This window comes from Neovison vison, chromosome 2 (assembly GCF_020171115.1).
Source record: "Neovison vison isolate M4711 chromosome 2, ASM_NN_V1, whole genome shotgun sequence".
Classification (NCBI taxonomy): domain Eukaryota; kingdom Metazoa; phylum Chordata; class Mammalia; order Carnivora; family Mustelidae; genus Neogale; species Neogale vison.
The window spans coordinates 182,179,567-182,193,524 of record NC_058092.1 but is presented as its reverse complement, the minus strand read 5'-3'; the positions used below and the strand labels follow the sequence as shown (position 1 = coordinate 182,193,524).

The following is a 13,958-nucleotide window of genomic DNA, read 5'->3' as shown; positions in this document are numbered from 1 at the left end:
TGAGATTTAGTTTCTAAATACAGATGCTTAATTTCTTTTTTTTTTTTTAAGGTTTTATTTATTTATTTATTTGAGAGAGAAAGAGAGTGTGAGTGGGAGAAGGAACAGAGGGAGAGGGACAAGCGGACTCCATGATGAGCATGTAGCCCAATGCAGGGCTTAACCTTTCAACCCTGAGATTATGACCTGAGCCAAAAATCAAGAGTGGGCACTCAACTGACTGAGTCACCCAGATGCCCCAGATGCTTCATTTCTATCTCTAAATAATGGCCTTATTATTAGCTTATCCTTTTTTTAAAATAAAAATGATTTTATGTATTTAGTAGGGAGAGCACAAACAGAGGGAGTGGTAGGCAGAGGGAGAGGCAGACTCCCCACTGAGCAGTGAGCCTGCTGTGGGCTAGATCCCAGGACCCCTGGGATCATGACTTGAGCTGAAGGCAGACGATTAACCATCTGAGCCATCCAGGTGCCCCTAGTTTATTCCTATTTTAAACATATTTACAAAAGGAATAATGCTCATTATTAATGTACTCAGACAATTCAAAATATAAAGATTAAAAAACCCCTCTTTTCTACTATCCCATTCATGAAGCCATTTATATAATACATATTTTATTGGACACCTACTTCGTGCATTGTTCTGGGTGCTGGAGGAAAAAAAACCACATTTTCTGCTTTCATGGAGTTTACATTTTAGTATTGGGAGCATGAAATAAACATATAAACAAAAAAAATCAGGTTCTATAAGTTTTGTGGAAATATGAAGTAGGATGAGGGGAAAGATTGAGAGAGGGTAGGGATGGGATAATCAAGAAAGTCCTCTTGATAGGAGACTTTGAACAAGACCTCTTTTAGAGTCCTAATGAGTTAGGGGAGTGTAGGAGACAGGTAGGACAGGTTAAAGAGGGCCAATATGTAGGTCATGATTTGGGTTTTGTTCCTCTGAGCTAACCAGTGTTTTATGTTTGAGTGGTTCTGTACCCCCTCCACGTTGATAATCTCTATACTTAGACTAATACTTACTAATACTTACTAACCGAATTATGATGATTTTTGCCACCCTCTTAATATAGATTGCTGGCTACAAAGTGCTATAAATAATTATTGTATGTAAATATTTATACATACATATAATACACATACACATGCACACACTGCATTGTTTCAATAGTAAAAATTGATAAATTTCAATCTCTGTGGCTCTTCTTTCCTCTAGTCCTCTCTTTCTCCCTTCTTACCTCCTTCCTTCTTTCCTTTTTATCTTTAGTTGGAAATTCCATAGTGGCTGATAATATTGCTCTTAGTGTATTGACTTGACTTATGAGGGTGTACCAGTAGTACTGGGAATAAATCATGTTTCTATGAAATACTTCCTTTTGTTCTAGGCTGTGATGTCCCAGGACTATGTTCTCACAATTTGTCTAATGAGTGACTTGTATTTTTCCAATTTTAGGTTACTACACTTGTAAATTGTCCCCAGAATCCTTCCAACAGGAAAAAAGGACGTTCAAAACGAGCCAGAGTCCTCCTAGCTTCTGTGGAGGAAGCAACTTGGAATTTATTAGACAAGGGGCAGAAGATTGCTCAGGAAGCCACAGTTTTGAAGAAGGAGCTTACTACTGCACTTGAGGAAGTTCGCAAAGAAAGTGAGTACTCTAATTCTGGTCAGGAGCAAACTGTATGTCCTTAGGGTGTTAGTTATGGAATTAGATTTGTGAGTGTTTTGTTTTTGTTGACTTGAGTTTATTAGCTCTACAAAGACCTCTGAGGAGCTAGCTGTGGGAGGCAGAGTGGCTCATTAGTCAGCTCTACGGCTCAGAGTACTATTCCTGGTTCTTTCCTTCAGTTGTTTAGTCCCTGCAGGCTCTTTCTTCCCCTCACATGCCATAGTTTATCCATAATAAGCAAAGAGAAGTGTATCCTGTTTTGTCATAGATATAATGAGAAATGACTAATGAAGCTGAGGGTGTATTTTCCCATATATAAATAAATTATAAAGTTCCTTGTTAATAGTTGGAGATAATAAATTACAGCCCTGACCACTCAGGAATACATTTTTTATTTTTCTATTTTCTAGTTTAGATTTACTAAACTTAAAAATAAATACTTTGCATAAACTATGCATAACTCATGTTATTGCTAAGTTAATATTATAAAATGAAAGTGTACATTTTACCTTTTGATGTATTTACTTATGATACTACAACAGTTTTCTAACAAATGTAAATATCATTTGCAGTCTGTTTTTTAAAGAACTGTCCTATTTATGCATCATCTTGCTGCAAGGAACTATTTTGAGAGGATAAGAAAACTTAAATATTCTTGTTTGGCTGTATGAAAGAGACTTGGGGTGTTGAAATATTCCTCTTCCCAACATAACTTTATGAAAATCAGGAAATGTTTGCTAATTAAATAATTAAGATGAATATAGTAGCTACAATAAACTTTACATCAAATATAAGGAAGCTATTTTTTATTTGCTATATATTGTTATATGTGATTTATATTTTATAGAGACTCTTCAGAAAATATAAAGAAAACATAATGCCCAAGATAATTTCTCATGAATTCATCGTTCCTCCCTCCCCACTGCCACCTTAGACCCACTCTTTGTTCTGTCCTCTCTGTTCTGGTACCATCATTCACATTAGTAACCAAGTCAGTTTAGACTCTTCTTTCTCATTTCCCTCTCCTTCCAGTTAGTCTCTAAGTTTAACAGATTCTGTCTTCTTTTGTCTTTCAGATCTTTCCCTCTTCTCCATTACTAATGTTGACTCCTGAATTTAGGATTACTGCATTGGCCTTACCTTATACCAAAACCAAATATATCCTTTAAAGATGAAAATATACTCATTTTGCTTCTGTGCTTAAAATCCTTTCTGTAGCTTTTGAAGGATTAGAGGGACTGTGTTTCTGGATCAGGTTCAGATGTTTAAACTTAGCTCCCTCAGCATTTCAGAATTGGGCTTCTGCCATTCTCTCTTCTCATTTCCTGATTCTGTCCCCCTCAAACTTTCCTCCGAACAAGAACTTAAGGTATCTTGAATGGCCCATGTTGCAGTTCTGTTACCAGCTGTTCCCTTTACCTGGATTCCCCCTCTCATCCAGCCAATTATTCACTGTAGCAAAGCTCAGCCAAGGTCTTTTTTCCGGGAAGTGTGTACTGACCTCATAATGCTGATTTAGATGTCCCTCTTCTCTGTCCCCACAGACTCTGAACATCTCTCTTTCATAGGCTTTACTACCTCATACACCAAACATTAATTTACTTGTTCAGTAAATCTAGACTCTTAATTCCTTAAAGGTGGCAAATACCAGGTCTTATTTGATGAGCAATGCCTGACACAACAACCACCTAAGAAGTGTTTGTTAAATAAAAAAAAAAAATGGAGCATCATTTTTTTAACTTTATATTATATAATTTTATAATGATTTTATCTTTGCACTTGTGACATTATCTCATGGTTTCTTTGCTGAGTCTTTTGGTAAAGAATATGAATGCTATCCTAGAACTGTTTTTATCACATAATGTGATTTATTTTACAACATAGTTTTTATAAAACACCTAATAATAAGTATATATAACACTGGTCATTCTGGGGAACACTAATAGCATAAGTTGTCATGAAATGGTATATCTTTAAAAAAAGTAAAATAATAAAATTATTTTAAAGAGAAGGTCTCAAAGAGAAGTACATTTGAATTCTAGGATTATGTTATATAATCCTTCACTATGTTCTATTATGATGTGTGAAATTATATGATGTGATATATATGGCATATGCTGTATACACAACAAATCTATTTGGTTAAAAATCACCAAGTGCTTTATACTAGGATTCTTTCTGACAAACTGCCAAATTGAACTCCCGCCACTTAGTGTGGGAGGAAAGCAGTGAAATGGCAAATGGTTCTGGAATTTGGGGAATGGCCAATGCTTATCCTATGGATAGCAGAGATAGTAACAGTAGAGCACTGTTCCGAAAAACTTGGAAGGAATTTTAGCTCAGTGGGGAGTTGAAGAATCAGGAGATTGAATTCTGATTCAAGCAACCCTTTGATACTAGAAACATATTTTATTTTCCTGCCTTTTTTTAAAAGGGCTTTGTCCAGTGGCATAATACAAAGGACTAATGAAGAGCAAATAATGAGTTTGAAGTATTTGGGAAAGATAAAAAATATTGGAGGTAGAGGATATTTTTCTTTGTATATTTATTGACTTATTTTCTTTTCTTTTTAAGATACTTATTTGTTTATTTGATAGAGAGATAGAGAGTGCACGAGTAGGTAGAACAGCAGGTAGAGGGAGAGGAGAATCAGGCTTGGGATCATGACCAGAGCTGAAGGCAGCCACTTAACTGACTTAGCCATCCAGGCACCCCTTATTTTCTTGACTTATTTTCAAGAAGAATTTGAGAGTAATTTAGAAAATTTATTCTTCTACTAAAGGCTGTAATTTATGTAGCATTACCACAGGGTTCTGTTTTAATCTGTTTCACTGACTTTAGTGCTTTAATTTGAGACCTGAAGTGATAAATAATGTGGACATTTGATTACCTAAAGAATTTGCTTATGGAAGATAGGACATGGATAGTATCAGGGGAGGATGGTGAAAGGAAAGGTCATATGTGGGCCGAACTCTAGAGATCCAGCAAAGTTGGCCCACATAGTGATTATTTTTCACTCATGCTCTTACAGCTTACTTCTATACTTACATCTAAACAATGGCAAAATATTAAACCCAGTGTTTAGTTTTAGAGTATTCACATAACAATTAGCTAGGAATTAGCTAAGAGTCGTTTACAATGTTTGCACTATATGTTTTGCCTTTGGTATATATGCTACCTTCATATAGCCTCTATCGTACCGCTATAATGTACAGACATAGCTTCTAAGTCACATGATTGGTTATATTTAAGGTTTTATTTAATGATTTACCAAGGATAGGAAACACAGGAAAGTGCATACATTATTGTGAACAACTCAATACAGTTTCACATTGTAAACACTCGGGTCAAGAAATTGTAAACACTCCTACCAGAATCCTAGGAGCACCCCTTGTGCCTCAACCAGTTATTTCTTCACCTCAGTGGTAACAATTATTCTAGGTTATTACATGTTAGTTTTTTGCCTCTTTTGAACTTTGCATAAGTAGGATCTATATAGTATGTTGTATCTCCTGATTCTGGCTTCTTTTACTCAATGTCGTGTTTGTGAGGTCTCAACATGTAGTAGTTCATTCATTTCATTCATAAATAGATCATTATTTATTTATGTTAGATTGATGGACAGTTGAGTTTTTACAGTTTTTGGCCATAATGAAGAGTGCTGCTATGTACATATTTTTGCATTACTTTTGGTGCCTAAATGTAGATTTTCCTGCTGGTTTATATTTATGATGAAATCGCTAGGTCATAAAGTATATATTCAACTTAATAGATTTTACCACACAGTTTCACAGTAGATTTTCTAACTGACACTCATCAGTAATGTTTAAGAATTTCAGTTCCTTTACATTCTTACTAACTTGGTGTTTGCAAGTCAGTGTTTTTGATGCAAGTGTATGTGGTGGCTTTCTACTGTAGTTTTAGTTTTTATTTCTCTGATGACTTTTTGTATATTCTAGATATGAGTCTTTTGTTAGTTGTGGATATTAAAAATATCTTCTTTAATTATATTAAACATTTTTAATATTTAGAAGTAATTTTAATAAATTGGAGTTATTTTATTTCTTTATGGATAGAGATTTTTCTGTTCTGCTAAAAAAAACTTGGCTTACTGTAAGTCAAGAAGATATTCTCATATGTAATCATCTATGGGCTTTATTTTGCCATTACAATCTACCTGGAAATAAATTTTTATGAATGGTCTGAGTGAGGGGTCATGGTTTTTTTTTTTCATATGGGAATTCAGTTGATCCAGTATTATGTGGATGCATGTGGAAGTTTAATTGTTTTAGTGTAGTTATTGAAAGAAATTAGTCTTTCTCAATTGAATTTCTTTGCACCTTTTTTTGAAAATCAGTTGACCATGATGTGTGTGTCTACTTAGGAACTCTCTTGTGTTTTACTGATTTGTATGTCTACTTATACCAATATCACGTTGTCATGATTATTGTACCTCAGAGTAAAATAAAATAAAAATTATCTTGATTTTGTAATTTTAAATCCCTTGTACTTTCATAGAAATTTTGGAATCAGCTTCTTAATTAAAAAAAAAAAAAAAGAAAATCCTGGGTGTCTCAGTTGGTTGGCCATCTGCCTTAGGCTCATGATCTCAGGGTTCTGGGATCAAGGTCCACATCAGGCAGGCTCCCTGCTAGGTGGGGAGTCTAGTTTTCCTTCTCCCTCTGCTTGCTGCTCCCCTGCTTGTACTCTCTCTCTCTCTGTGTCAAATAAATAAGTAAACTATTTAAAAACAAAACAAAAACCAAAAATAAGCAAACAAAAATCCTTCTGGGATTTTGATTGGGATTAAATTGGGTCTATAGATCAATTTGTGCTGAACTGACATTTTAATAGTAATGAGTCTTCTGATTCAAAAACAAGTAATTGATTTTTGTGGTATTGTAAAATGGTACTTTAAAGATTTTAATTTTATGTCTATCTTTTATTTTAAAAATATTTATTTATTATTAAAGCTTTTATTTATTTATTTGCCAGAAAGTGAGTATGCACAAGCAGGGGGAGTGGCAGGCTCCCCGCTGAGCAAGGAGCCCAGTGTAGGATTTGATCCCAGGACTCTGAGATCATAACCTGATTCAAAGGCAGATGCTTAACCAACTGAGCCATCCAGGCATCCTGCAAAGATTTATTTATTTTATAGAGAGAGAGGGAGGGAGAGGGAGCGCAAGTAAAGGGAGGGTCAGAGGGTGAGAGAGAATCTCAAGCAGATTCTGTGCTGAGCATGGAGCCTGATATGGGCTCAATTTCATGACCATGAGATCACTATCTGAGCAAAACCTAGAGTTGGGTGCTTAACCAACTGTGCCACTCAGGCACTGCTTTATATCTATCTTTAAATTTATGACACCTTTGCCCTGCCTTTTCCTGTTTTTAATTCTGTCCAGTGAACTTTTCATATTAGTCACTGTACATATTTAGTCCTTGAATTTTCATTTGTTTTTTTAAAATTTTCAGTTCCTGTGGAAATAGAAATAGTTTTCATTTCTCTAATTTCTTTCCAAATTCCAGTTCCCTGCTGAAATTTTCATCTTGCCATTATTTCTCTTGAATATCTCAATTATAGTTAATTTCTGTATAGATATATGGCATTCTTATAGGGTTGTTTCTATTGTCTGTTATTTCTTTCATTTTTAAAATTTTTCTTTTTCTTTTTCAGTACCTGATTTTGTTTCCTGATATCTTGGATAATTTTTTTATTGGATGCTGAACACTTTATATGACAAACTGTAGAATTAATTTTTAAAGGTTGGTCTATTTTTGGCTAGCTATTATTCTTGGGAATAGCACCTCAAAGTCTGAGTTGAAAGTATGAAATATTTTGGATTTCCTCCTAAGCAGACTCAGACCTCCAGTTTTATCTTTCTTACTTCCTGAAGGAGGGAAAATTTATTTTCCCAGTTTCTCTTTCTCTCAGCAGCCATATTCTTTTTACTTCTCTCTTACTCAATGTTTCTACCATTTGCTTTCTCATAAAGTATGTACAGTCAATTCCAGGTAGTTTTAGGATCTAAATATCAAATGCAATTATTAAAAACTCATTAAAATAGGATGAATTTTTTAAGGCTTTGGATGTATAACAGGTTTTATTAAGTATGAAACAAAAAACTATAAATAAAAGACTAATGTATTTTATTTTATCAAAATTAAGGACTTTCTTACATCAAAAAATTCATTAAAGAAAATGAAAAGACACAGTTGGAGAAAATAGTGACATAAACACAATAAGAGATAATCATAAGAACATAAATCAGTAAGAAAAACAAAGGAAAATTGGGCATAAAAAGAATTTTACAGAGGAATAAACACCAATGAAAATGTAAAGAGATATTCAGCTTCACTGGTGGTCAGAGATATGCAAATGAGGTACCATTTTATGCAATTCAGTTGGCTGAAATTAAAAAATCCTGACATATTAGAAAGACTTTGAAGCAGCAGGATTTTTTATACTTTGCTTGGTAGAGTGCAAATTGGTACAACTACTTTGAAAAATACTTTGGATATGTCACTTTTGTTAAATGCCAAAGTTCCATATATATGTGGGTATGTATGTTTCTGGACACAAATCAATTATATTTCTGGTGTTGTTGGTGCATAGGAATGCAACTGACTTATTTGGATTGGTACTTGTTCAGGTATCTCTGAAATGAAATATTTGGATGGTTATTTTTAAAAAGAGGGAAACATTTGACACATGCAAACACACATGTCCTGTTTCTTTGGGATTCCTTATGATGGTAAGATTATGATACTTTATTTGGCTTATGTGAGAAACTAATTTTACAAAAATGATATGATACAGTGTATGGCATTTGGTGTTCATACATGAAATTGCAAAGAACAGGGAACTGTAACAGATGTGTGTGTGTGTATACCTATATATCTGTATATCTATATATCTAATCTGTATGTGCATATGCTTTCCATTCATAAACATTATTTAGTTTGTTGTTTGGAAAAGAAGGTAAGTAATGATTGGGTTTAGCAAAAGTCTGAAAGATTTGTCAGTTAAATTTAAAGTTGTAGAGGAAGCTTGGTTGTAGAGGAAATTTGCTTTACATGTAACCTAGTAGTACTGTGAGATCCCTATAGTGGGTAGTCTTCTCAGTTATCCTGGTTTTAGCTTTTGCCTTCAGCTAGTAAAAAAAAAAAAAATTAGATGGAATTACAGATTTGATTAGAAATGAAAAAAAAAAAGACATCCTTTTGTGTTTCTTCAATGCTTTGATTAAAAAAAGGAAAAGGACAAAAATTATGTGGAATATTAAATAAACCTGGTTCAGAGTATCTTCCAATTTCAAATAAAATAAGGGCTTACTATGAGAGAGAAGGGTTGTAGAAAGGAAGTGTATAGTCAGTATTTCACTAAGTTATCATTAAGAGAGAAGATTACAAAAGTAATCATATTTAGACTTGTATGCCCCTTCTCTTATAAATATTTGGTAATATTTACAGCAGTTGCCTAATATTTATCTATTTTGGTTAAATATTTGGCATCTGAATTTGGTTTTAATTTGGGCCCTGGAAATATGGAAATAAATAAGATGTATCTGAGGTATTAATAAAAGGGGTAAATAGATGTGTAAACAGTTGTAATAGTGTCTGATAAAAGTCTCGTAATGGTATGTCTCAAAGGCTGTTGGAGCTCATATGAAGAAGAAATAAAATAGTGACTCTAAACTTCCATTTTCTGGGGCGCCTGGGTGGGTCAGTGGCTTAAAGCTTCTGCATTCAGCTCAGGTCATGATCCCAGGGTTCTGGGATCAAGCCCAGAATCGGGCTCTCTTTTCGGCAGGGAGCCGCTTCTTTCTCTCTCTCTGCCTGCCTCTCTGCCTACTTTTGTCTGTCAAATAAATAAATAAAATCTTTAAAAAAATAAACTTCCATTTTCCTTTGTTTTACCATTAAATTAGGGAAGAGAAATCTCTGTCATGTAAGTGAGTACATATATAATTGATAGGAAGATGTGGTCTATGTCTAGCCCTCTTTTCTCAGAGACTTGCATTTCTTTCTCTTTTATTTAAAAAAAATCAAATATTTAGTGAAACCTTTGTCTAGGCCAGGGTCTGTTCTATGTGCTAGACTCACAGAAGTGAACTAGGCAGACAAAGCTTGCTCTCATAGAGCTGTCTGATATTTTAGTAGAAAGATAGGTAGTAAACAAGTAAACAGGCTTACTTTTAATTCTTCAAAGGGTTTCTGATTCTTTTTCCTTTGAACATTTAAACATAATGTTAACAGTTTTCTCATGCAAACACTAACTGCTTTACCTTAATAATTATACATTTTTAGATTCCCAGTGACATATTGTTGACCTTGAACAACACAGGAAATAGGGAAGCTAACCCCCATGCAGTCAAAAATCCAAGTGTAACTTTTTTTTTTTTTTTAAAGATTTTATTTATTTATTTGACAGAGAGAGATTACAAGTGGGCAGAGAGGCAGGCAGAGAGAGAGAGAGGAGGACTGTTTATGTTATCAGTAAGTCTTCTATAGTAGGCTATTAAGTAGTTAAGTGTAACTTTTGACTCCCCCAGAACTTAACTACTTAATAGCCTACTATAGAAGACTTACTGATAACATAAACAGTTGGTTAACACATATTTTGTATGTTATACATAGTATATATTGTATTCTTATAATAAGGTAAACTAGAGAAATGAAAATGTTATTAAGGAAGTCACAAGGAAGAGAAAATACATTTATAGTACTGTACTATATAAAAAAAATCCACATATAAGTGGACCTACAGGGATCAAACTCATGTTGTTCAAGGGTCAGTTGTAAAATAAATATAAAAATATGCCTTCCTTAATATATAAAGGGATAAGTAATTTGAGATTTCAAGAGCCCAGACAGGCACAAGATGCCTACACAGGTATAGCATAGCACTAGTCAAACCTCTATATACTTTAGGATGAATTATCTGGAATACACAGTATAACACCAAGAGTCTTGGCAGTTATTACTACCAGAGCCAGCAATTGGAAACATGTACTGTTGGCTTCATGTTGTTGTGTGTCAAGTGAGAGAGGGCTTGTGAATTTGTTGGAATCCTGCCTCTGTTAAAATACTTCCCCATCTATTTTTAATTGTGGGCCTCCACTAAGGCTACTATGAGCCAGTTGGAGGGCTAGGAAGATTAATGAGGAGAGTTTTGAATCCATTAAGGCCCTCTAACTATAGCTCTCCTTCCCAAATATGGGGCTATGGCATTTTATACTAAAAGAAATGCTATGCTCTTTAGGGTCTAATGCAGGAGCATCCCAACTGTATGTTTTTAAAGCTTAGGCCAGTAGCAGCTGACAATTTGCCCCAGTTTGCATGGCTCATGAGTATTTCTCGCAGGGCAGGCGATATGGTTAGTGTCTAGGGGACTGTCTCCTCCCTGGTGAGAAGTAAACATTTGTATTTGAAAAATGCACATATTTATCACATGCATAATACGTGTATTCAGGGTATTTAAAAAATTTATCCCTCTTTATACATTTCCATAGTTCTTCATCTTCATGATTTTTAAGACCCTAGGTTTATAGACCTTTCCAACAGGAATTAGAAATCAAGATTTACCATCATCTGTATTAGTCAGAGAAAACAATTACTTCTAGAAATGATTATTCCTGGCAAATGGTATCTTGGAAGTATAATAAATCTTCCTATCAGTATATTTGGGCACTTACTTAAACAACAAATGCTATTATAGAATTTCCAATATTGAACCTTTAAAAAGTTACCTATTCCTCCTTGATTATTCAGTGTATTTTTATTTTTGTTTAAGGAAAAAATTGTATCCTAGAGAAAATAAAGATTTAAAAAATTTACTGGTGTCATTTTGGGTCACCTGTGTTGAAAGATCTTATCTTTTAAAGCTCAGCTATATTGAACATTTATTTATAAGAGAAAATAGCAGTTCATTTTTAGTTAACTGTCCCTAAGTAACAGGTCAGCTCCATCTACTCTGCTCAAAAACATTGCAGTTAGGACTTAGATAAAATGTTTGGTATTTACCACCAATTACTCACAGCCTATATATGGTTTCAAAGGCAACAGCTGCTGCCTCATTATTTCCATCTATTGCTATGTTGATGTTGTATATATTTAACTGTTATTATATCTCAAGAGTGTTCTTAGATAAGCATAAAGTTACAAATACAATAATCTTTCTACCAAATACGTTGTACTTGAGGAGATGCAGTTCATTCTTCATTTGAAAGGGGATGATGAACTCTTGTTCTAACACATTTTAACATGCATACATGGTGTCTTATAGCTGGCAGAATGTTTATGGAAACACTTCCATTGAAGACTGATGAGCTAATTAGCTACATTGCTTGTAATCTACTAATTGCTGGAACACACTCAACATGGCATCCCTCAGTGTTCACTTGAAAAATCTGTGGCAGGCTTTTCTTGTAGTGCATTTGATATTCTCAGCAAACTTCTCAGTGTTGCCCATCTTGAAGTGTTGTGTGGGCAGTTGGGAAGTACAGTACTTGATGTGTGTGTGTGTGGCCATCTCACTTTCAGTCACTTGGTATGTTGGACCGGAGACATACAGACGGGCTGATTTGAGAAAATAACTGCAATGTCAGTCTTGAAAGTAAGAGGTACTCGGTAAGCCACATACCATTTACTCTGACGTATAACTCAGAGTTAGGAGTAAAGATTTAATACATGTGAACAGATTGATTCGTAAGTGAGGAGTCCTAGAAACTAAAATATGGACTGAAATCTCGGCTGGTAAAGAGTCTGAATTCAAAAGTGTGATGCATATATTATGACTTTTGTTTTCCTTCATGGCTGGAGAGATGGCACCACTCTTGTGTGCAAAGGTAACAAAGGAAGTGTAATGCTGACAAGTGATCTAAAGTTTATCCTCACAGGTGATAGTTCTGAACATTATTATTTTGTGGCATATTTTAGTGTTAAGAGTGCATTACGCTGTTGGCAGTTTCTCAGTGTCAGGAACAAGAATTTTTAGATTTTCTGTTCTTGACCCTTCTCATCTCTTTCTTCAGTTTCAAAGGAAGTTGTGCTCCTTTTTACTCTTTAAAAGTTTCCAGTCTTACTTGGGTCCTCATTAATGTCTTCTCTTCTTTTGAGAGACTTTTCTTCTATTGTCTTTTCTTTGCCTAGTCTGTTCATTGATATTACTTTTACTGGTTCATTCTTTCTTTTCTTTCTTTCTTTCTTTTTTTTTTTTAAGGTTTTATTTATTTGTTTGAAAGAGATCACAAGTAGGCAGAGAGGCAGACAGAGAGAAAGAGGAAGGGAAGGAGGCTCCCCACTGAGTAGAGAGCCCGATGTGGGACTCGATCCCAGGACCCTGGGATCATGACCTCAGCCAAAGAGAGGCTTAACCCACTGAGCCACCCAGGCGCCCCTTACTGGTTCTTTCATCACACATGTTACCTTGCTGCTGCTTGATAATTGGCAAATATTCAATAAAAAAGCCATTTCCCAGTAGAACTAGAGGACGTTATGCTAAGTGAAATAAGTCTGACTGAGAAAGACAAATACCATATGATTTCATTTATATGTGGAATATAAAAAACAAAATAACTGAATGAAGAAAAAAAACATAGAGGACAATCAGACATATAAAAACAGAGAACAAACTGATGGTTGCCAGGGGGTTGGGGGTGGGGAATGAGCAAAATGGGTGAGGGGGAGTGGGAGATCCAGGCTTCTAGAATAAGTCATGGGAATAAAAGAATGGGTAAGTCATGGGAGTAAAAGTCAGTAGTATTTTAATAGCATTGTGTATGGTGACAGATGTGGTGAGCTACATTGTGATGTATTCTTGTGAGCATAACATAATGTGTGTAGAATCACTATGTGATCACACCCGAGACTAATGTAACACAGGGTGTCAGCTATACTAAAAAAATTCCATTTCCTTTAGTATGCCACTTTTTTAAACTTCTTATCCTGTTTCACATTTTCTGTTCTTCTGCTTTGGTCTCTTTGTTATTTTCTCCTTCTTTTTCAGGATGTTACACACTAAATTCTCTTATTACTTCTCCACACCCTCCTTTTCTTTCCTCATTCATTTTCTTTCCCTCCTGTCTCCTAACAATGATTTTTCTTAAGTCTCAGTCTTGGTCCTCTGTCCCCTATTCTCTTCTTTCCTTGGGCACCTTTTTCATTCTCAGAATTTTAATTATAACTGCTTTGTTGACAACTTTCAGTTCTCATATAAAGCTCTAATTCCAAAAGCACTCCGAGAGCTTTTCAATCTTTTTTTTTTTTTTTTACATTAAAAATGTAAAA

At 34.7% G+C, this 13,958-nt stretch overlaps 1 protein-coding gene across 1 annotated transcript in view; it reads left to right on the top strand.

The window, feature by feature from the left end:
• Window positions 1-13,958, top strand: part of LOC122899251 (catenin alpha-3-like) — a 216,606-nt gene that overhangs the window by 89,339 nt on the left and 113,309 nt on the right. Inside the window, exon 3 of the mRNA XM_044236823.1 lies at window positions 1,457-1,649. Coding sequence (XP_044092758.1) covers window positions 1,457-1,649 — 193 coding nt within the window. The remainder of the gene's footprint in view (window positions 1-1,456; window positions 1,650-13,958) is intronic.